The sequence below is a fragment of the Aethalodelphis obliquidens genome, unplaced genomic scaffold (genome assembly GCF_003676395.1).
Source record: "Aethalodelphis obliquidens isolate GAN/ISIS:26980383/991018 unplaced genomic scaffold, ASM367639v1 scaffold65, whole genome shotgun sequence".
NCBI classification, from domain to species: domain Eukaryota; kingdom Metazoa; phylum Chordata; class Mammalia; order Artiodactyla; family Delphinidae; genus Aethalodelphis; species Aethalodelphis obliquidens.
The window spans coordinates 9,061,240-9,086,737 of record NW_020838009.1 but is presented as its reverse complement, the minus strand read 5'-3'; the positions used below and the strand labels follow the sequence as shown (position 1 = coordinate 9,086,737).

The 25,498-nt window shown below is 40.7% G+C and overlaps 1 protein-coding gene across 3 annotated transcripts in view; it reads right to left on the bottom strand.

Moving 5' to 3' along the window:
• SEC11A (SEC11 homolog A, signal peptidase complex subunit) overlaps positions 1-24,025 on the bottom strand; it is a 51,435-nt gene extending 27,410 nt beyond the window's left edge. Inside the window, exon 1 of one of the 3 annotated variants that reach the window (XM_027089082.1) lies at positions 23,617-24,025. In XM_027089082.1, coding sequence (XP_026944883.1) covers positions 23,617-23,667 — 51 coding nt within the window. In that variant the 5' untranslated portion in view covers positions 23,668-24,025. The remainder of the gene's footprint in view (positions 1-23,616) is intronic. The other 2 variants (XM_027089084.1, XM_027089085.1) reach the window with 2 other exon arrangements.
• Between the last annotated feature and the right edge of the window lie 1,473 nt (positions 24,026-25,498).

Below are 25,498 nucleotides of genomic sequence, written 5' to 3'. Positions count from 1 at the left end.
TCTCTGATTGCCGTGGCTAAGACTTACAAAACTATGTTGAATAAGAGTGGTGAGAGTGGACATCCTTGAATTGTTCCAGATCTTAGTGGAAATGCTTTCAGTTTTTCACCATTGAGTATGATGCTTGCTGTGGGTTTGTCATATACGGCTTTTATTATGTTGAGGTAGGTTCCCTCTTTGCCCACTTTCTGGAGAGTTTTTATCATAAATGGGTGTTGAATTTTGTCAAAAGCTTTTTCTGCATCTATTGAGATGATCATATGGTTTTTATCCTTCAGTTCATTAACGTGGTGTATCACATTGATTGATTTGCATATATTGAAGAATCCTTGCATCCCTGGGATAAATCCCACTTGAACATGGTGTATGACCCTTTTAATGTGCTGTTAGGTTCTGTTTGCTAGTATTTTGTTCAGGATTTTTGCATCTATGTTCAACAGGGATATTGGTCTATAATTTTCTTTTTTTGTGATATCTTTTTCTGGTTTTGGTATCAGGGTGATGGTGGCTTCGTAGAATGAATTTGGGAGTGTCTCTCCCTCTGCAATTTTTTGGAAGAGTTTGAGAAGTATCAGTGTTAGATCTTTTCTAAATATTTGATAGAATTTGCCTGTGAAGCCATCTGATCCTGGCCTTTTGTCTGTTGGAAGATTTTTAATTATGGTTTCAATTTCATTACTTGTGATAGGTCTGTTTATATTTTCTAATTCTTCCTGGTTCAGTCTTGGAAAGTTGTACCTTTCCAAAAATTTGTCCGTTTCTTTGTGGTTGTCCATTTTATTGGCATATAGTTGTTTGTAGTAGCCTCGTATAAGCCTTTGTATTTCTGTAATGTCAGCTGTGATTTCTCCTTTTTCACTTCTAATTTTATTGATTTGTGTCCTCTCCATTTTTTTCTAGACGAGTCTAAGGGTTTATCAATTTTGTTTATCTCCTCAAAGAACAAGCTTTTAGTTTTATTGGTTTTTGCTATTGTTTTCTTCATTTCTATTTCATTTATTTCTGCTCTGATCTTTATGATTTCTTTCCTTCTACTGACTTTGGGTTTTCTCTGTTCTTCTTTCCCTAGTTATTTTAAGTGTAGGGTTTACTTGAGATTTTTCTTATTTCTTGAGGTGAGGTTGTATTGCTATAAACTTCCCTCTTAGAACTCCTTTTGCTGTGTCCCACAGGTTTTGGGTCATTGTGTTTTCGTTGTCATTTGTTTCTATGTATTTTTTAATTTCTTTGATTTCTTCAGCGATCTCTTGGCTATTTAGTAGCACACTGTTTAGCCTCTATGTAATTGTGTTTTTTACAGTTTTTTTCCTGTAATTGATTTCCAATCTCATAGTGTTGTGGTCAGAAAAGATGCTTGATATTATTTCAATTTTCTTAAATTTACTGAGGCTTGATTTGTGACCCAAGATGTGATCTATCCTGGAGAATGTTCCATGTGCACTTGAAAAGAAAGTGTATTCTGCCACTTTTGGGTGGAATGTCCTATAAATATCAATTAGATCTGGTCTATTGTGTCATTTAAAGCTTGTGTTTCCTTATTAATTTTCTGTTTGGATGATCTGTCCATTGGTGTAACTGGGGTGCTAAAATCCACTACTATTATTGTGTTACTGTCGATTTCTCCTTTCATGGTTGTTAGCATTTGCCTTATGTATTGAGGTGCTCCTATGTTGGGTGCATAAACATTTATGATTGTTATATCTTCTTCTTAGATTGAGCCTTTGATTATTACGTAGTATCCCTCCTTATCTCTTGTAACTGTCTTTAATTTAAAGTCTATTTTATCTGATATGAGTATTGCTACTCCAGCTTTCTTTTGATTTCCATTTGCATGGAATATCTTTTTCCATCCCTTCACTTTCAGTCTGTATGTGTCCCCAGGTCTGAAGTGGGTATCTTGTAGACGGTATTTATGTGGGTCTTGTTTTCGTATCCATTCAGCTAGTCTGTGTCTTTTGGTTGGGGCATTTAATCCATTTGCATTCAAGGTTATTGTCGATATGAATGTTCCTATTACCATTTTCTTAATTGTTTTGGGTTTGTTTTTGTGGGTCTTTTTCTTCTCTTGTGTTTTCCACTTAGAGAAGTTTCTTCAGCATTTGTTGCAAAGCTGGTTTGGTGGTGCTGAATTCTCTTAGCTTCTGCTTGTCTGAAAAGCTTTTGATTTCTCCACAGAATCTGAATGAGATCCTTGCCGGGTAGAGTAATCTTGGTTGTAGCTTCTTCCCTTTCATCACTTTAAATATGTCATGCCACTCCCTTCTGGCTTGTAGAGTTTCTGCTGAGAAATCAGCTGTTAACCTTATGGGAGATCCCTTGTATGTTATTTGTAATTTTTGCCTTGCTGCTTTCAATAACTTTTCTTTGTCTTTAATTTTTGCCAGTTTGATTATTATGTGTCTGGGTGTGTTTCTCCTTGGGTTTATCCTGTATGGGACTCTCTGCGCTTCCTGGACTTGGGTGGCTATTTCCTTTCCTATGTTAGGGAAGTTTTCTACTATAATCTCTTCAAATATTTTCACAGGTCCTTTCTCTCTCTCTTCTCCTTCTGGGACCCCTATAACGCGAATGTTGTTGCATTTAATGTTGTCCCAGAAGTCTCTTAGGCTGTCTTCATTTGTTTTCATTCTTTTTTCTTCATTCTGTTCCACACCAGTGAATTCCACCATTCTGTCCTCCAGGTCACTTATCCGTTCTTCTGCCTCAGTTATTCTGCTATTGATTCCTTCTAATGTATTTTTCATTTGTTATTGTATTTTCATCTGTTTATTTGTTCTTTAATGCTTCTAGGTCTTTGTTAAACATTTCTTGCATCTTCTCCATCTTTGCCTCCATTCTTTTTCCAAGGTCCTGGATTATCTTCAGTATCGTTATTATGAATTCTTTTTCTGGAATGTTGCCTATCTCCACTTCATTTAGTTGTTTATTTGGGATTTTATCTTGTTCCTTCATCTGATACATAGCCCTCTACCTTTTCATCTTGTCTATCTTTTTGTGAATGTGGTTTTTGTTCCACAGGCTGCAGGAATGTAGTTTTTGCTTCTGCTGTCTGCCCTCTCCTGCCACTCCCTTCTGGCCTGCAGAGTTTCTGCTGAAAAATCAGCTGTTAACCTTATGGGGTTTCCCTTATACATTATTTGTTGCTTTTCCCTTGCTGCTTTTAATATTTTTTCTTTGAATTTAATTTTTGTTAGTTTGATTAATATGTGTCTTGATGTGTTTTTCCTAGCGTTTATACTCTATGGGACTCTCTGTGCTTCTTGGACTTGGATGACTATTTCTCTTCCCATGTTAGGGAAGTTTTCAACGATAATCTCTTCAAATACTTTCTCAGACCCTTTCTTTTTTCTCTTCTTCTTCTGGGACCCCTATAATTCGAATGTTGGTGCGTTTAGTGTTGTCCCAGAGGTCTCTGAGATTGTCTTCAATTATTTTCATTCTTTTTTTTTATTCTGCTCCTCTGCAGTTATTTCCATCACTTTGTCTTCCAGCTCACTTATTCATTCTTCTGCCTCAGTTATTCTGTTATTGATTCCTTCTAGTGTATTCTTCATTTCAGTTATTGTGCTGTTCATCTCTGTTTGTTTGTCCTTTAGTTTGTCTAGCTCTTTGTTAAACATTTCTTGTATTTTCTCAGTCCATGCCTCCATTCTATTTCCAAGATTCTGGATCATCTTTACTATCATTACTCTGAATTTTTTTTCAGGTGGACTGCCTATTTCATCTTCATTTATTTGGTCTTGTAGGTTTTTACCTTGCTCTTTCATCTGTGACATTATTATTATTATTTTTTTTATTAGTGGGATTGTGTTCCTGTCTTACTGGTTGTTTGGCCTGAGGCTTCCAACACTGGGGTTTGTAGGCTATTGGGTAGAGCTGAGTCTTGGTGCTGAGATGAGGAACTCCATGAGACCTCACTCTGATAAATATTCCCTGGAGTCTGAGGTTCTCTTGTTAGTCCAGTGGTTCAGACTCAAGAGTCCCACTGCAGGAGCTTCAGCCGGACCCTGGGCTCGTGAACCAAGATCCCCCGAGCCGCCTGAGGCGTAGAAAGAAAAACCAAAAAACATACAAAAAAACAATAACAAAGTAAAAAATAAAATTAGACTAGGAAACTAATAGATAAGTTAGGAAGAATATAAAAATAAAAGTATAGATGAATCAACAACCAGAAGGTACATCAATACCACAATAGTAAAAAAGAGAAGGGGAAAAAGAAAAAGGCAGGGGGAGGCCTTGGTTGTGGAGGGCAGGGCCTAAGCAGGGGCGAGGTTTGGGCGGTAGGTGGGGCCAATGCTCAGGACCCACAGGACTGGAAAAGGCCCTGGGGGCTGTGGGGGGTGGGGCTCAGGCTCAAGGGACAGAAGGGGCCCAGGCGTGCCCCCACCTCTAGTCTCAGAGGGCGGGGGACCTCACCTGGGAGCCCAGCAGGCTTCCTGGTCTTGAGTGGGTAGGGCAATCGCCCTCTGCTCCTCTCTTGCTCCTCCTGGAGGGCCCCTCCCACTTGCCTCTCCTGATCTCCCAGGTCTCCTTCCTATGCCCTCAAGGACCCACATGGCCTAGAGGGGGCTTTGGAGAGCAGGGGACCTGCCTGGGAGCTTAGCAGGCTCCCTGTGCCTGAGTGGGTGGGGCAACCGCCCTCCACTCCTTGCCTGCTCTTTCCGGGGGCCCCTTCCGCCTGCCACTCCTGATCTCTCCGGCCTCAAGGGGTGCTGATCCTGTCTGGCCTCCACTTCTCCTCCCCCCTCAGTCCCCCTACATCCTACCGGTTCGCTTTGGGGTTCCTTCCGTCTCCTTGGGCATCAGAGTCCCCCACCAGCAGCTGGCAGGCACCCTAGTTGTAGGGAGATGCTAACTCCACGTCTTCCCACACCGCCATCTTGACTCCACCTCAAGACAGTAGCTTTTTAAAACACAAAAAATGGTCTTTTTATTCCAAAGACAGATTTGAGGAAGTAGAGTGGGAGAGGCTAAAAGCAGGAAAACTAGCTTCTAAGAAGTGATTATGGTCAACCTGTGGATCAGCAGTCAGGAATTCAGCTAAAGGCTCTATTTTCCAAACTTCCCATGCTAAGAAAGCCACCTATACTACTGGTTAGGACAAGAGATTATGGGCCCCGATCCAGAATCACTGAAGGAAGGGCTGTGGGATTCCATAAAAACTATAAACTATAGTTTCATGATTCCTTATTTAACACCCTTGGGGGTCAGAAATGCTTCGTAATTCAGAATTGTCCAGATTTTGAAAAGGTAACATACCATATAGCACATAACACCCCAAGCAGGCAATATCCCATAATCAACCATATTAATATTTCTCCAGCAAAACATAAAAAATTCACACTGAAATAAATAAAACTAAAAATAGCTACATGTCAGCCAGTTCAAATCTGTTTTGTTGAGGAAAATCTTTCCATTTTCAGAAGGGCACAGATGTAGCATTGTCAGAACAGGTGTGCAATATCTAATAAAATAACTGTTCTTTTTTTTTTTTTGGCCATGCTATGCAGTGTATGGGATCTTAGTTCCCCAACCAGGGATGGGACCCATGCCCCCTGCATTGGGAGTGCAGAGTCTTAACGACTGGGCTGCCAGGGAAGTCCCTAAAATAACTGTCCTTTAAAAGAAAAATGAAAGACTTAAAAAATCGTGATTTTCTCTGTCCCTGCCAGGAGGTCACTATAATTACCCTTCTCTTTTTCTTCAGACATGTAATACTACTTTTTGCTATAGAATCATTGTTGTGAAATGCATCTAATCATCAAGATTATCCTCATCATTCTTATTAGAGAAAGAGGTTAAAAGTCCCTCAATACATGTAACTGGCAAATGTTCCTTAAAAGGTGCCTGTTTGAATACTGCTAAGTCAGTACGTGAGCCAAAACCTAGACAGAAGCACACTATTTGCTAAAACAAATACTCTACCTGAGCAAGTTTGAAAATGTCCTATTTTTCTCTTTCTTTTCTCCCCTTTTTCGTGACAAAAATCTTTACTGAAAAGACAAACATATTGCCTCCCTAGCCCCTGCTTTCTTTACCACTATATCTGAATGCTAATGAATATACAGAATCAACGTACAGAAAGAAGTGCTTTTTTGGGTATTGGCAGAAATAAGGTGGCAGCTACCTAACCTTCTCATACCATTTGGCCACATCAAGCTAACTATTAATAAGACATTGTGACATAAGTAGAATAATAACCACAGAATTGAATAGCCCCATTATTTTTTCTAAGAAGTGACTGGAACATTATATCCCTCAGTGTTCAAGGTGTAACTAGAAAAGAATGTTATTAAAACCAGTCAAAGCTCTATGTAATATCTTTCGGTAGCTATGGTATAGGGAGATTTGTGTGTGCTATTTTTCTTTTGCACTTTTGGGAAGTAGTGTGTGGAGACTTCCCCCAAAAGTTCCGTGACTAGAATAATCCACATGACAACTTAAAATAAACAGTAAGTAATAAATAACAAGAATTTAAGAAAAACCTACAACAGAAAATTCAGCAAAATAAAGCTGATAGTAAGTTTAAATATTATAATTTAACAAGCCACAATCTGGAAATTATATACTGTGCATTTATCCTTTAGTTATCAAATATACCATTATATTTCCTGTTCTTGTAAGAGGTACTTGAAGTTCAACATATAGGATATTTACATAGAAGTCAGACTTCTAGCCATCTCAAGCAAAGACAGAAGTGACCATGGAAGCAAAAATGTGTCTTAGAGCTACAAAATAGCCATTGGCCTAAGTCTTAAATTCCACTTACCATGCGACCTCAAACTAAGAGACTCATTAATTCATAACCACAATTCCACTGGTTTCTAACTCATAGAAGCAGCAGCAGAAGCTAGGGCATTAGAGGCAGATACACGGACAGCAGGTACAAGTGAAACTGATGGTGTTGGAAAAACTGAAGTGTATTCAGAATAGACACTGTTATTATGGTCCAATAAAGTCACTGATAGTCCCAGTGAGGATCTTAAAAGATTAACAACGATAACAAAAGTTCCTGAATAGTCTAAACAGGCATAATACCAATAAGATAATTTTCATTTTAAAAAATCCATTAAATCTTTTAAAAATCTGACAAATGAAAACACAACACATGTACAGCAGTTTCATTCGTAACAGCCTCAAATTGGGAGAAAAAAAAAGACAAAAACCCAAATGTCCATCAACAGGTGAATAAATAAATTACAACATTTCCAAGTAATGGAAAACTACTCAGGAATAGAAAACATGAACTACTGAAACACACAACATAGATGAATCTTGAATATATGCTATTCAGGCCAAACTGGAGGAATAGGGACCAAATTTACCTCTGAAATAACTAAAACACTGGACAAAGTATATGAAACAAAGGTTTTCAGACACTGGACATGTGACTGTGTCCAGGTAGCATAGGACTATGAAAGGAGAAACAAGGTGAGCCCTACAATTGCCCCAATTTACAGAATGGATAGTTTCCAGGCCACAGGGCAAAACAGAAATGTAGCCAGAGCCTAGAAGTCTCCTCGACTTGAGGATAAAGAACTGGGAGTTTGGGGAAGTGAAGGCAACTTAAGATTGTAGGGCAGTACAGAAATGAGAACTACACAAAGATCTACAGATGGTCTCTCCTCAAGTCTTCAGCTGAGTGATGATCAGCAATGATCAGCACATGCATTTCAGGGAAGTACCAAGGACGGAAAAAGAACCAACTAAAAGGAGCAGATAGGACAATTCTAAAAGTTCATATGCGGCAGGGATAATTTGCTTCCACCAGCCAGAGTGGAAATGTTCATAACACATGGGTTTTGGATAGCATACTCAAAAGTTATTGCTCAGTTGTGGTGCAAAATTAACCTTAGACTGAAGGCTGCTCTGGACTTGCCTAACAAAGCCTTTTAAAAAAGCCTTGAGGGCTTCCCTGGTGGCGCAGTGGTTGGGAGTCTGCCTGCCGATGCAGGGGACATGGGTTTGTGCCCCGGTCCGGGAGGATCCCACATGCTGTGGAGCGGCTGGGCCCATAAGCCATGGCTGCTGAGCCTGTGCGTCCGGAGCCTGTGCTCTGCAACGGGAGAGGTCACGGCAGTGAGAGGCCCGCGTACCGCCAAAAAAAAAAAAAAAGCCTTGAAACAGGAATTCCCTGGCAGTCCAGTGGTTAGGACTCAGTGCTTTCACTGCCGTGGCCCAGGTTTAATCCCTGGTCAGGGAACTAAGATCCCACAAATTGTGTGGTGTGGCAAAAGAAATAAAAACAAAAGGTAGGGGGAAAGACTAAGCATATTAAATAGAGACTTAGATGATAGAAAATATATCCAAGACCCAGTCCAAACCTCTGGAGATGAAAAAGAATATGTCTGAAATGAAAACCACACAGCATACCACCCTGAAAGCACCCAATCTTGTCTGAAAACCACACAGAATGGAATAACAGCAGATTAGACATCACAGAAGAAAAGTTTAGTGAAACTGAAGTCATAGCAATAAAAAACTATTTCAGGATGCAACTAGAGATTATCATACTAAATGAAGTCAGAAAGAGAAAGACAAATACCATATGATATCACTTATATGTGCAATCTAAAATATGGCACAATGAACCTATGTACAAAACAGAAACAGACTCACAGACATAGAGAACAGACTTGTGGTTGCCAAGGCGGGGAGGGGGAGGGAGAGGGATGGATTGGGAGTTTAGGGTTGGTAGATGCAAACTATTACATTAAGAATGGATAAACAACAAGTTTATGTATAGCATAATGTATACTACAGGGAACTATATTCAATATCCTGCGATAAACCATAATGGAAAAGAATAGGAGAAACAGAAAAATCCATAGTTATAGTCAGAAATGTCAACACCCCCTTTCAATAACTGATACAGCAGGAAGACAAAAAAATCAATAAGCATAGAGAAGATTTGAACAACACTACCAACCAATTTGACCTAACTGATATTTACAGAACATTCTGCTCGACAACAGCAGATACACATTCCTTTTAAGTACACAGAGAACATTCACCAAGATAGACCATATTCAAGACCACAAAACAAATCTCAATAAATAGAAAGGGATTTGAATTATGCAAAGAGTATTCTCCAATCACAATGGAATGAAAATAGAAATCAGTAACAGAAAGATACCTGAAAAATTCCCCCAAATGTTTAGAAATCAAATAACACTTCTAAATCACCCATGGTAAAAGAAGAAATCAAAAGAGAATAAAAATACAACATTTCAAAATTTGTAGGATGCACCTAAAGTAGTATGTAAAGGGAATTTTATAGTAGTAAAGGCCTATGTTAAGAAAACAGAAATGTCTCAAATTATATGTTGTGTTTTTGTTTATACTCAGTTCAAAATATTTTGCAATTTCCCTTGTGATTCTCCTTTGACCCATGGGTTATTTAGAAATGCACTGTTTAATTTCCAAATATTTGTGGATTTCCCAAATTAAGCTTCCACCTTAAAACACTAGGAAAGCCAAATGAAATCCAAAGTAACTCACAAAAAAGAAATACTAAAAATATGAGTAGAAATAAGTGAAACTGAAGACAGGAAAACAGTAAAGAAAAGCAAACCAAAAGTTGGTTCTTTGAGGAGATCCATTAGCCAGACTAATGAGGAAAAAAAGAAAGATATGAATTACTGATATCAGGAAGGAATGAGAGAGGTGACATCACTAGACTAATACTTATTAATTTGTATTAATATACAAATATCAAGAGGATAATAAGTATTGTGAATACCTTTATACCAATACATTAATTCTTGAAATACACGCTACCAAAGCTCACTGAAGAAGAAATAGATAGACCTGAACAGACCTATTAAAGAAACTGAATTTATGATTTAAAAACTTTCCCACAAAGAAAAACTCCAGGCTCAGACAGTATTCACTAATGAATTCTACCGAGCATTTAAAGGAAAAAATCATAATTCTATGCCAACTCTTCCAGAAAACTGAAGAAGAGGGAATACTTCCCAACTCACTTTATGAAGGCCAACATTACTGATACCCAAATCAGATAAAGATGTTACAAGAAAACCACAGAATGGTATCACGGATATAGACATAAAAAGTATCTGTAACATTTTAGTAAATGTTTAGACCAAACAATATATACCTTATGACCAAGTAGGATCTATCTCAGGATAGAAAGTTAGAGACTTCAACATCCTCTTCTTAATAGTTGATAGAATAAGACAGAAAATCAGCAAGGATATAGAAAACTTGAATACCTCAACCAACTAAACATCTATAGAACAGTCCACCCCACACAGGAGAATACACATTCTTTTCAAACAAACATGAAACATTCTCCAGAGACCAGGCTCTAGGCAAATTTTAAAAGGGGACTCAATTTTAAAACACTGTAATCATACAAACTATTCTCTTCAACTACAATATAATTAAATTAGAAATCAGCGCTGGAGAGAAATTTGAAAAACCCACAAATACATACTTAGAAACATTTTTTCCCAAATAACCCATGGTTCAAAGAGGAACCACAGGGAAATTACAAAATATTTTAAACTGAGTGTAAACAAACACAACATGTCAAAATTTCTGTAATGTAGCTAAAGTACTGCTTGGAGACAAATCTATAGCTTTAAATACATATATTTGAAAAGAAAGACCTTAATCCAATAACCCAAGATTCCACTTTAAGAAACTAGAAAATATAGCAAACTAAACACAAAGTAACCAAGGAAGGAAATAAAGTTTAGAGCAGAAATCAGTGAAATAGAAAACAAATAATGAGAAAAAAATTAATAAAAGCCAAATTCACAGAGACAGAAAGTACAATGGTAGTTTCTATGGGCTGGGGGAAGGGGAGAATGGGGAGTTTTTAAATGAGTACAGAGTTCTAATTTTGCAAGATAAAAAGAGTCCTAGAGACGGGTTGTTCAACAATGTGAATGTACTTAACATTACTGAAGTCTACACTTAAAAAATGGTTAAGATACAACAAGGACCTACTGTATAGCACTGGGAACTATATTCAATATCTCATAATAACCTATAATGGAAAAGAATCTGAAAAAGAATAGATACATATATATTTGTGTATAACTGAATCACTTTGCTGTACACCTGCAACTAACACAATATTGTGATCAACGACATTTCCATTAAAAATAAATAAATAATAAAGTTTAAAAAATGGTTAGGATAGAAAATTTTGTTATGTATATTTTACCACAATTTAAAAAAATCATGTGAAATGAAAGCAATCAGGGACTTCCCTGGTGGCACAGTGGTTAAGAATCCTCCTGCCAATGCAGGGGACACGGGTTCGATCACCAGTCCGGGAAGATCCCACATGCTGCGAAGCAATGAATCCCATGCCCCACAGCTACTGAACCTACACCCTAGAGCCTGCAAGCCACAACTACTGAGCCCACGCACCACAACTACTGAAGCCTGTGCACTCTAGGGCCTGAGTGCCATAACTACTGAGGCCATGTGCTGCAAATACTGAAGCCTGTGCACCTAGAGCCTGTGCTCTGCAACAGAAGCCACTGCAATGAGAAGCCCCGCACACCTCAAGGAAGAGTAGTCCCTGCTCGCCGCAACTAGATAAAGCCCGCATGCAGCAATGAAGACCCGACACAGCCAAAAATAAAAAAGCAAGCAACCAGCTACAAATGACTACATTTTATAGGATTCCATTTATATAAAATGATTTAATAAAAGCTAATTGTTGATAAAAATAAAATAAAAAAATAAAATGTCTAGTAAAGGCAAATCATAGAGATACAAAGCAGATTAGTGGTTGTCTGGGGCTGTGAGTGGAAACAGGCATTGACTGTAAAAATGCACGAAGGATCTTTCAGGGATGATGGAAATGTTCTAAAACTGGATTGTGGTGATAGGTGCACAACCCTATAAATTTGCTAAAAACCATGAATTATACACTTAAAATGGGTGAATTTTATACTTTATATGCCAATAAAGCTGTTTTTTTTTAAAGCACATAGTCACAAAAGTAATAGAAGAAAATAAAGTAGGAAAGGCCTTGAAGTAAAGGAGGTTTTTTAAACTGACCTGAAATCCAGAAGCCATGAAGAAAAGATGGGTAAATTTGGCTACCCAAAACAAAATAAAAGAGCAAATAACCAAAACAATCTGACAACTATGCATGGCAAATTATACTATAAGCTAAATCAAAAGACAAACTGGGAGAAAATATTTACAATATATACAACAAAAGACTAATCTTCTATAAACAGCTCCTAGAAATCAATAACAACAATCCAAAAGGAAAATAGGCAAAGGATTATGAACTGCTAGTTCACAGAAAATGAAATAAAAACAACTCCAAAATCATATGAAAATATGTTCAACCAAACTGATAATGAGGGAAATACAAAGTAAGACTGTCCTGAGATACCACTTTTCATTTATTAGAATGGCAAAAATCTAAGTCTGAAAACACACAATGCTGGCGAGACTATAGGAAAACGTCACTCTCACTTTTTTGTGGGGGTGGGGGAGAACAATGTAAATATATTACCTATTTAAACTATTCATTAAAAACCAGGAAGAGGGGGACCTCCCTGGTGGCGCAGTGGTTAAGAATCTGCCTGCCAATGCAGGGGACATGGGTTCAAGCCCTGGTCCAGGAAGATCCCACAAGCCGTGGAGCAACTAGGCCCATGCATCACAACTACTGAGCCTACGTGCCACAACTACCGAAGCCCACGCACCTAGAGCCCGTGCTGAAGCCACCACAATGAGAAGCTTGCGCACTGCAACAAAGAGTAGCCCCGGCTCGCCACAACTAGAGAAAGCCTGCATGCAGCAATGAAGACCCAACACAGCCATTAATCAATCAATCAATTAATTAATTAATTTTAAAAAAACGGAAGAGGGAGTCCATGAACTTATTTTAACAACCTTGTCTTTCTGAGTCACTTGACACTTGATTAACTTTCTTCTAACTCCCTCATCCCTTGGTTTCTATGTCACCGACCTCAGACCCTGACCTCTTCTCTGGCATCCCATTAAATACAAGTGTTCTAGCAGTCCAACCTTTGCCCTTTTCTCTTTCCATTCTGCATGCAATCTTGTCTATTCATGGTTTCAATTACAACATATATGCTGATGACACCCAAATCTCTTCTCCATACCAGACCAATTATATCCAATTGGTATGTATATCCAATTACTTACTAAAAATCACCTAGATGTTAAACAGACACCTTAAATTCAACACATCCAGAGCTGAACTCAATCCTTTTCCTCAAATCTCTTCCTCCTCCCACATTCTCTTGGTGATTAGTATCACCATCCACCCAAGTCCTCTAAATTTTATCTCCCCAACATTTCTCACATCCATCCCATTGGCTTTATTTCTATGACTATTGCCTTACTTCACGTCTCATCTCCTCTTACACAGACTACTGAAACAATCTGAGAGTCCTACCTCTAGACTTGTATCCTTCTAATTCATCCACCTATATATAATTATTGTTCGCAAAGTGAAAATAAAATTATTGAGGTGTCTGCTCAGAAACTTCTCTCAGGGCTTCCCTGGTGGCGCAGTGGTTGAGAGTCCGCCTGCCAATGCAGGGGACATGGGTTCGTGCCCCGGTCTGGGAAGATCCCACATGCCGTGGAGCGGCTAGGCTCCTGAGCCATGGCCGCTGAGCCTGCGCTCTGCAGCGCGAGAGGCCACAACAGTGAGAGGCCCGCGTACCGCAAAAAAAAAAAAACAAAACAAACTTCTCTCACTACCTATAGGATAAATTCTGAACCTCCGAGTATACAGGGCCTTCCATGATCTGGCTCTTGCTATCTTCTCCACTCCTATTTCTTGCTACAAGTGATATTCTAGGCTCAAACCATAATTTAGCTTGTAATGCAGAATATCATAGTCCTTAACAATGCTACTACATGTAGCAATAACTGCATAACCAATCAAAACTAAAAGTTACATATTCTTAATAAGTCTAGATGATTAAAATAAAAAGTTAGGTTCCCTGTCTTAGTAAGACAATCATCAGCTTCTAGCAGTTCCAACTTAAGAGACTCATTCCGCGTTTTTGACAGTTTCCTATCCCTGAGGACTCCTATAGCAAGAGAAATAAGACCACCAGAAGCAGTATGCTTTTGGTGGCAGAGCCTACTTGAGGGCTCAATTAGCCCTAGAGCTTTCTATCATAAAGGTCCATGGGGACCTTGATTGGTCCAACATTCACAGAGTAAACATGTTCACTATATTGATGATATCACAGTGACTAGACTGGGTGGTTGAAGCTCATGACCTAGACACCTTGGTAAACACATATGTGGCCAGAGCGTGAGAAATAAATCCCACAGAAATTCCTATCCCCATGAAAATTCTTGGGGTTCAGTGGTCCCAGTCATGTTAAGATATCCCTTCCAAGATGAAGAACAAGTTGCTGCATCTGGTTCCTGTTACTACCAAGAAACTTAAAGCCTAGTGGACCTCTTTGGATTTTGGAGGCAACATATACCTCATTTGGGTGTGCTACTCCAATGTATTGACCTAGTAAACCAATTTTGATCCAGTTTTGAGGAGGGCTGTGCAACAGGTCCAAGCTCCCATCAAGCTGTTCTATCACTTGGACCATAACACCCAGCAGATCTCATGGTAACTGAAATACCTGTAACAGATGGAGAGCCTCTGGCAGTCCTCTATGGGTGAACAACAGCACAGGTCTTTGAATTTGGGGGCAAAGCTATGCTATCCTTTGGAGAACTATTCTCCTCCTCTGTAACAGCTTCTAGCTAGCTGCTGAATTCTAGAAGAGACTAAACACTAGACCATGGATCACCAAGTTACCATATAACCTGAACTCCTCAGCATGAACTGGATGCTGCCAGATCCACCAAGCCATAAAGTTGGGCATTCACAGCAGTACTCCATCATCCACTGTAAGTAGTATATACAAGATTGGGCTCAAGCAGGTCCTGAAGACACAAGTAAGTTGTATGAGACACAAGTGACTCAGATACTCATGGCTCCTACTCATGCTACATTGCTTCTTCTCTCTCAGCTTACACCTCTCGCCTCATGGGGAGTTCCCTATGACCAGCTGACTAAAGAAGACTTTAGGCCTGGTGTTTAGATGATGGTTCTACATGAACCATCTAGCACCAACTGAAAGTAGACAGCTGTGCCATGACATCCCCATTCAGGGTTCACCATAAAGGATTATGATGAAGGGAAATCCTCCCATGGGCAGAACTTCAAGTGATACAATAATTGTTTGCTTTTCCTGGAAGGAGAGATGGCCACAGGTGTGGATTTACACTGATTCAAGAGTGACCAGCAATTTGGCTGGATGGCCAGGGATTTGGAAGATATATCACTGGAAAGTTAGAGACAAGAGGTTTGCGGAAAAGGTATGTGGATGGAGCTTTCCAAGTAGGTACATAGAATGTGAAGATATTTGTGTCCCACCAAAGAATTACCCCAGCAGAAGAATATCTTAATAATCAGGTGGATAAAATTACCTGTTTTGTGGATGTCAGCGGCCTCTTTCCCTAGCCATCCATGTCTTACCCAATGGACTCATGATCAAAGTGGCTGTAGCAGCCAAGATGAAGGTTAGCAATGTGGACTTTCACTCACCAAGACCAGTTTGGTTCTAGCCAATGATGAGTGCCTAGACTGCCAACTGCAAAGACCAACAATGCCACCATTCCTGATACTGGATCACTTCCAGCATGGAAGGGGCAGCAATTTCTTCTATCTAGAATAGACTCTGTATATGGATCTGTCTTCCTTGTCCTCAGTATTTCTGTCAAAACCACCATTCATGAACTTACAGAATGCCTTATTCCGCATCATGGTATTCCATACAACACTGATTCTGACCAGGGAACTTATAGGTAATTAAAGCACAACAGTGGGCACATGGTCATGAATTTCACTGGTCTTACTGTGTCCTCCATCATCTTAAGTGGCTGGCCTGAAAGAACAGTGGAACAGTAGGCATTATCAATTTATTGTCTCTCAGCACCAAATCCATCCTTCTTTGTGTTACCAGGCTGAGCCTATAAACAAGGGCACCTTTTCCAGTTGGCTCAATGATGTTAGGTTTTATTAATAAAGGGACTGCAGGGCCACAGCAAGGTGATAGAGAGTGGGAGGGGCTTCTCTTCCCATGGAGTGTTTTTATTTCACCCAGTAGCTAGTGGATCTGTGTACTGGAGGTCTCTTATTACTCACTTCAGAGACCATCACAGACTGACTCCTGCCCACACACACTCTGGCAAATTTCTCAACCTCCCAGCGGGCCACTTCTAAGGTCCAGCTCCAGCTCACTGCTCTGGCAAATGTCATTGCAAGTCCCTGTGACAGCCACACCCTCTCCAAAGAGGTCTACATCTCCGGTTAACAAGGGGTGAAGGGGGTTGGAGGGAGGTATTTTGCTAGTTCTTTCTTTGTTCACTCCCTTATCGTAGAAGGTAATAACTGTTTTCTGCATACGCTATTTCTGAACACCTTAAGAGTCCTCTTTTACACATTTTAGTGGTTGAGCATCTTTGCCAGTTAACAATTCTTTGTATTTAATTTTTCCCTGTTCAATTACTGGTGTTGTTTCTATCTTCTGAGTGATACAAATGGCCTTTTGAAGACAGCTACAGTACCAGCCAGACAGCAGCAACACTTTGTTGGGCTGGGATAATGTCTAATGTCCTCCAGTATGTGGTATATGCTCTTAATCAGCAACCAATATCTTCTGTAAGTAGGATTCACTAGTCCAGAATTAAAGGGTGGGAATGGAAGTGACTCCTCCCACTACTAATAATCTGCTAGTGAAATTTCTGCTTCCCAGCCTCATAGTTTTGGCTGCTGGTTTAGAAGTTTTCATTCCTGGGAATTCCCTGGTGGTCCAGTGGTTAGGACTTGGCGCTTTCACTGCCATGGCCCGGATTCAATCCCTGTTCGGGGAATTAAGATCCCACAAGCTGCCCAGCGCAGCCAAAAAACAGAAGTTTTCACTCCTAAAGGAGATTTCCTTCCACCAGGAGACACAGTGGTTCCATTAAACTGGAAGTTGAGTCTGCCCCCTTGCCACTTTGGGATACTCATGCCAGTGAACCAAAATGCAGGGAATGGGGTGGTTATTTACTGGCAAAGGGGATTGACCCTGACCATCAGAGAAAAACAGAGGTTTGTTACTACATAATGAGGGAAGTGAATATATAGGAATATAAAGAATCCTCTGAGGCCTTTCTTAGTACTTCCATGTCTTACAATAAAAGTTAGTGAAAACTGTAACAATCCAGTTCAGGCAGGACTCCTCATGACATTACCCTTTAATAATCACGGTTTGGGTAAGGCAAGAAACTATGACCAACTTAGGATCCTGCTGAGAGCAAAAGGAATGTGGAATGGTTAAGAAGAAAGATGACAGCTACAACCATGTAGCCAATTACAGAAACAAAGGAAAGCTGCATATAAGACAGAAGTATAATCTTGCTTTTATGTTTATTTGAAAAGTGAAATATGATTAAAAGAGGTGTGTATAAATGCTGAGTTGACAAAGGGCAGACTATAATAGTTTTGAAAACTACAGTAGTTTTGCCAAATTGGCTTAGCTAGAACTAGGCTTCCCCAAACCCCCCTCCATGTATGGTTCTGAATTAGATTTAGCAAAGAGAAAGCTGCCCAAGACCTAGAAGGTGAAAGAGTAGCAGCAGCTGCTATTATGCTGAAGGTCACTGTGGTTAGACATGGTGAGAGACAGACATTAAAGGCCTGGCAGAATCCAGTTTGTCCTCGCATTCCCCTGCTCCACATCCAGAAACGAGCTGTAGAGGCAACAGCCTTCCACAGACTTCATCTACTCTCCTTTGGTGTGATTCCACTCCATCAGCCAGATGTGGAATCTAGCCCCAGATTCCATGGCAAGCTTCCGTCTACCCACAACAGTGCTACAGAAGAACTGGTGACATTCTGTTTCTGCATCTCTGTTTTAGACTCCTGACTCATCCAGCTTCTCCTACAATTGTATAAAATCTTATTCCTATAATAAATCCCTTAATTCTAAAATATTCATAGTGGTTCTGCTTCCCAGACTAAACCCTGACCGATAAGCCAAATTTTTCAGACAAAGCATTCTATCCCCATGAACATATTCTGTGTTTGGATACTCTACCTCACCTCCTTCTTTGAAGTCAGAAAAGACAACTCTTTTTTTTTTTTCTTTTTGTCTACACTGCATGGCATGCAGGGTCTTAGTTCCCCAACCAGGGTTCCAACCTGTGCCCCCAGCAGTGGAAGCACAAAGTCTTAAACCACTGGACTGCCAGGGAAGCCTCAAAAGACAACTCTTTTGAAGAAGAGTTATGGTCATAATTTCTGCTTAAGTGGAATTTGTCTTTATTGTTGGAGGCTTGTGCCATCTGGCATGAGAATAAATAATCATGCTTGTCTGTATGTCCATGGAGAGAATACTATGGGGGAAAAAAACCCTAAAAAATATGAAGTATCTAAGAACCATAACAAGTAAATGCCTTATCCTTACTATGGCACTGTATTCTAGATTTGCTCAAAGTTATACAGGATGAAGAATGATTTTTGGATGCTCAAGAAGAACATATTCGAGGACAGTAAGTGCAGTTTTTAACATAATTTTACTTGTGATTTCCTTGTGTATATAACAGAGACTGATGTTTCTACATTGAAACTTGGCAATTTATTACTGAATTTTTATACCCTGCCAGTGATAAAGAGTTTCCTGATCCTAAACAAGACCAGATTAGTTTTCAATAATCAAAAAAAGTAATGGATCTGTCCTCTGTACTGTATATACCTCCTATTCGCAGCACACTTACTCATATTAGGTCCAAGCCTAGGAAGAATCTAGGCTTCTATGTGCTTCACCAGAGGGCCAATTCATTAAAAAAAAAGTTACCAAAGATATCCGGAATTCAATCAGGTATCACTACAATAGCCATTAAGAGTTAAGTGAACAGGACTTCCCTGGTGGCTCAGTGGTTAAGAATCCGCCTGCCAATGCAGGGGACACAGGTTCGAGCCCTGGTCTGGGAAGATCCCACATGCTGCAGAGCAACTGAGCCCGTGAGCCACAACTACTGAAGCCCGCATACCTAGAGCTTATGCTCTGCAACAAGAGAAGCCACTGCAGTGAGAAGCCTGCGCACCACAACAAAGAGAAGCCCCGGCTCGCCACAACTAGAGAAAGCCCGCGTGCAGCAACGAAGACCCAATGCAGCCATAAAAAAATAAATAAATAAATTTATTTTAAAAAAAAAAGAGTTAAGTGAGGGACTTCCCTTGTGGCCCAGTGGGTAAGACTCCGCACACCCAATGCAGGGGGCCAGGGTTCAATGCCTGGTTGGGGAAGTAGATCCCACATGCATGCCACAGCTAAGAGTCCACATGCCACAACAAAGACCCTGTGTGCCAAAATGAAGACCCAGCACAGCCAAAATAAAAAATAATAATAAGTAAAAAAAAAAAAAAGAAGAGTTAAGGGATCCTAAGAGACTGAAAAACATAAAAAGAGGGACTTCCCTGGCGGTCCAGTGGTTAAGACTCAGCGCTTCTACTGCAGGGGGCAGGGGTTTGATCTCTGGTCAGGGAACTAAGATCCCACATGCTGTGAGGCACAGCCAAAATATTAAAAAATAAATAAATAAATAAAAAGAAAGGATCGTGCCAAGTCCTAGGGTCTTCAGATTTACGTAGGAAAACATACAGATAATTAAAATCCAAAGAAATGCAAAATTCAATCAAGTAATGCAAAAGGCCTAAGGAGGAGCTAATAAAGCAAATTCTGTCAAAGTCAGATTAGTCCCATCAGGGCTCAAACATGGATCTAGTCACATGCTGGCCAATATCCTCTGATCATTAAGAATTCTCAGCAAGCAGAGAATTACACATGAAAATAATATAAAAATTACTTGGCATGACATACTTATTTAGTGAATAAGCATCTTTTCACTCCAGGAAAATTCATAATTAAGAACAGAAATGCTTAAAGGAGATTATGTATAGTATTAATACTTTTATGTTAAGGGTACTGTGCATATTTGGTATCTTAAGTTTTTGTAAGTTTTGTAAGTTTTTCTTAAGTTTTGTAAAATTTAAGAGAATTTGGAATATAAAAGTAATAGGTCAGGTTTGTAATTCCAATTTAAAATGTACAATCAATTGCAGATTTATTATTTTAATCAGAAAGCTTACTATTTATACCTTATATTCAAATGTTGAAACATTTAGGAGAACCTAAGCTCCAGATTTATAAAAATTATATAAGTATGCAGTGGTGTTTGTTGAATAATCGATGTTCTTAAAAAGGAACTTCTTTAAATTTATAAGTTAAATTTAACGTTTTTAAGATGTCTGTTTATAAATTAGCCCAAATATTCAAAGGCCCTTAAAAGTGATTGTTAAAATTTGCTAGACCTGGGAATTCCCTGGCGGTCCAATCTGGCGGTCCAGTGGTTAGGACTTGGCGCTTTCACTGCCAAGAGCCCGGGTCCAATTCCTGGTTAGGGAACTAAGATCCCACCAACTGCTAGATTTTAAATAGGATAAGATTTGAAAACTGATTCTGAAAGGTTTAAGAACTTTGTTTTAAAATTTTAGGTTTTACAAATCGAATATTATGTTTTTAAATATAAGAATTCTAAACAGGCTTTTCTGCACACAAAGGTTACCTCAATGGGCATCAAGAAACTAACCTACAACCAGAGGTGTGCTGGAGCCAACCTGCTGAATTTTCAGGAATCTTGCAAGCTGGTTGTTAAACACAGTGTTATTAAAAATTAGTACAATTAAATTACTTAAAAAACAAAGTCAATAAATACTCTAAATCAGTTTCTAACTATTTTACTACATTTTACTATTATCTGTGTTCTTGAGATTATTTTTTAAATTTTACCTGTAAGGTGGAAATTACAGTTGCATGCTACCACATTTCTTCCTAATTCCACATTCAGTGATGTCATGTTAGCAGCTTGAAATCAACCATGTTGGAAGTATTTACCACAGAAACAGGCAAACTACAAATCAGGGTTTCATGGATTAAGAAAAGCCTCAGGAACACTGTGCCCTGACACTACAGTAAAAGAGCCACACTGCAAAGGGGAGAAGACAAATAGAATAGTACATAACAGCTAAAAGGCCTTTAGAGATCACCTAATAGTCTAGGGCGGTCCACAAAGACTCAAATAGTAAAAGGGGAGTTCTGAAGACAGTTAAGTACACAAAGTTTGAATAGAACAATGTTCATATACACAGTGAAATGAAACAGGCAGGAAGAGTAAACTGGGACAAGACTGAAACAGTGAGAAACGGCAGACTGTAAAATGACTGGGACTTACTTCAAATGCCATTCTAAGGGGGTTGGACTTAACCTACAAGGCAATGGGATCTACTGAAGGTTGGAGGGCAGGAGAGAAGACATTAATCTGGCAACAGTGTATTGGATGCCATGAAAGTAGTGAAACACTGTAATTTTGAAAACTGTGAAGGAGACAAAAATAAAAATTACATACCGTAAACAAAAGTCTTGAGTAAGGTCTTAAAAATCAATTAAAACTTACAGCTCAAAAGAATACATACTCTGTGATTCCATTTCTATCAAATGCAAACCAGGGACTTCCCTAGTGGTCCAGTGGCTAAGACTCCACGCTCCCAATGCAGAGGGCCCGGGTTCGGTTCCTAGTCGGGGAACTAGATCCCACATGCCACAACTAAAGATCCCACATGCCACAATGAAGATCCCATGTGCAGCAACTAAGACCCAGTGCAGCTAGCTAAATAAATAAAATATTTTTTTTAAAAAAAGCAAACCCATCTATATTGACAAAAAAGCAAATCAGTGGTTGCCAAGTGCTAAAGAAATGAACTACAAAGGGATCTTGTGGGTGACAGAAATGTTCTGTATCTTGATTGTAATGGGTGTATATAATTGTTTGTTTGTTTGTTTTTGGCCACGCCACACAGCTTGTGGGATCTCAGTTCCCAGACCAGGGATCAAACCCAGACCCCACCCAGTGGAAGTGCGGAATCCTAACCACTGGACCACCAGGGAATTCCCCTGGATGGAGTTTACTGTACTAAAGTATTCCTCTATGAACCTGACAGGAAAAAAAAATTACAACTCAAATTAATCAGACATTTGATGAAATTTCTAGTTTCCCTCTTTTCATCTAATTAGCTCTTGGTACCTACAGCCAGTATCAATTTTTTCCCCCAGATATTATGTGCAGGTAAAACCTCATTTCTAACTTTCCCTCATCCCATCCCCATGCTATCCAATCCTTCACATCCCCTCTTAACAATCTCTGGGAGGTTGCTCATTTTCTCCACTTGTATAATGGGAATAACATTATCTACCTCACAGGTATATAAAGCATTTCACACATAGCAAGAGCTCAAAATAGTTACTGTTTTGCCTTAGTCATTATCTACATATTTATGCTCCTTGAAGGCAGAATCTGTCTTATCTATCTTCGCATTTCTCTCATTGTACCTAGCACAGGGTACAATAAACAGTAGGCCCAAAAGAAGAGTTTCTTCAAAGCAATATCTCTGCACCTAGAAATTCAGATATGGATGAAAAAAAAACACTATACAAGTGAGAATCTGAAACGTTTTGTGCAATTTGGGGAAAAAATGATCAATTATGACTGAAGGAATTAGCAAACATGTCTAAGAAGAGGTCTGAAGGGGAGTAAGGGGAAGTTGTATATCTTCTTCCCTAAATGGTAAATATAAATAGTGCATAATAGAAGTCCAAGAGAAAAACCTTTAATAGTGACATCAAGACAATTCTTAACAGCAAAACACTGTAAAAAGGTCCGAGGCAAGCAAAAGTGGGCTCCACAGACACACTTGGTGTAGAAGACAAAAAGGAGCAACTTTTTCCAATGACTAAATAATTACAACAGTATTCCCAGTACCATTTGGAATATGATCTGTAAGTTCAAGACGCAGTAAGATTTAAGGACAAAATCAGGAGATGGAAGTTTCAGGATCCCGGTACCACTAATACTGGGAGGTATACCCGAGAATCCTGAGGTATACCTTAATGCTAAGCGGACTCAAGGACAAGGGCAGTAAACGTTTCAACTCTGAACTCGGAGGTGGTTCAAGGAAGTCAGGACAGCCCGCTGAGACCCAGCTGTACTAGAAGGGTTGTAACGGGCTCAAAGTAGCCAAACGGCTTTTGTGGGGCCTTACAACCGCCTTCCCGAGCATCCCAGAGTAGCGGTGAACTGCTAAACCTAGCTACTGGAATCCATCGGAAGTCGCTGCGACTGGAGAAATCACGAGTTTGCCGCCTTACTAAGCCTAAAACAATAAGCAACCCCAACTCCCACTTACAAAGAGCCCTACGGTTTCCACTTGCTTCCCTGCCACACAGGGGGCAATGGAACGTGAAGACCAGGCTTCCCGCTCCGCCCCTAGAAGGCCCCGTATCAGCCAGCGGCTAAAAATATGGGGCGGATAAAGCAACCTCTGGACACAGACCCCACAAAGAGATGGAATAATCCAGGCGTCAGACCCGCTCCGGCCCTCACACTGGGGCCCAGAGGTCCGCGGGGCACCGCAGTGACAGCGTCGAAGGGACAGAGGGAACAGTGGGCGGCCAACCTCACCTGCCGCTTGTTCATCCGCCGCACATCGTCCAAAAAATCTAGAGACAGCATGGCGGGGCCGGCGAGGGGACACGGGCAGAAGAGACGGCGAGATGTGACCGGCAGGAGGAACGTCTGGCGCACGGTCCAAGATCTCACTGGACAGAACCTCAGGCTGCCCGCACTTCCGCTTCCGGGGCGGAACCGGGGCGGAACCGGCGCGACTCCGCCCCTTCGCCGGGGCGAGCAGACAAAGGGTCTCGCGACCGTCCTAATCCAGCCTCCTCCCCTGACCTCGCTGTAGGAGGGCTCTCGTACCCCTAACCTCGTCTGCTGAGAAGAGAATGAAGCCCACTTCCCGCTCACAGCCCCGTGGCCCCACACGGAGGCCGCCACTAGGGGTTAGATAGGAGGCCGCCCTGCAACTTCCAGAAGGCGGGCCCTGGTGCACGCCTGGCCAATAGGGAAACGTGTTTCTGGAGTCTGAGGGCAGAAAAGGCCCCTGAGCGGCCGGCGCGGGGCCCCTGAGCGGCCCCGGTCGTGGGTCTGGGTGTGGCCGTGGATGTTCCGACAGCCCTTGCTTCCTCTGCTGCGGCCGGTCTCCTGCGCTACGGGAAACTGACGGCTGAGGTGTTTAAATAAGTGCTGTTGGGTAAGGGCGGAGGATGTGACTTTCAAAGCACTGCCTGACACTTTAAGGAGTTTAAGAAACTCGTGGCTGGAGAGGAAACAACCCGGTAGGGTTAGAAAACTACCAAACCATACAACCGTGTGATGAGACCACCAGTAGTGCGGCTTGTGAGGTAGTCCCTTCCTCCCCGAAATTGACCTTGCTAACAGGATCTGATTGTCTACTAGACGAAAACCTCCTGGTTTTGTTACCTCGGGCACCATAATGTGACCCTGTTATCGCTGACTTCTGTCTCTATACAGCTCTTCCTTGACTTACCTCCCAATAAACCCATGGTAAATTGAAAATACCATAAGTCAAAAACGCATTCAATACGCCTAATCTACTGAACATCGTAGTTTGGCCTAGCCTACCTTAAGCAAGCAGAGCACACACTAGCCTACGGTTGGGCAAAATCATCTGACGCAAACCGTTTTTTGTTTTTATTTTTTTGCCGCACTGCTGAGCATGTGGAACTTCCCGGACCAGGGACCGAACCCGTGCCCCCTGCAGTGGAAGTGTGGAGCCTTAACCACTGGACCACCGGGGAAGCCCTACACAAGTGTATTTTATAATAAAGTGTTGAATATCTCATGTAATTTATTGACTACTGTACTGAAAGTGAAAGACAATGGTGGTGTGGCTACAAAAGGTGGTAAGTATACTGGTTGTTTGCCATCTGTGCTCATGTGGCTGACTGGGAGCTGTGGCTTGCTGCTGCTGCCCACCATCAGAAGACAGTATCATACTGGGAAAAGAAGTACAGTTTCTAGTGAATGCTTATCACTTTCACCATGGTTAAAGTAATACAAAAATTGTAACACACCTAACACACACCTAGGACAAGAAAACCAGAACTGGTCTCTGGCTATTATTTCTATCTTTTTCAAAATATTGATTATCTCACACCAGGGGAAGCTGAGTGAGGAAATATCACTGGAACTCTTTGTACTATCCTTGCAATTCTTTTTTTTTTTTTTTGCGGCACGTGGGCCTCTCACTGTTGTGGCCTCTCCTGTTGCAGAGCACAGGCTCCGGACGCGCAGGCTCAGCGGCCATGGCTCACGGGCCCAGCCGCTCCGCGGCATGTGGGATCTTCCCGGACCGAGGCACGAACCCGTGTCCCCTGCATCGGTAGGTGGGCTGTCAACCACTGCGCCACCAGGGAAGCCCTATCCTTGCAATTCTTTAAATTGAAAATTATTTCACAATAAAAAGGTAAGTATATTTGAG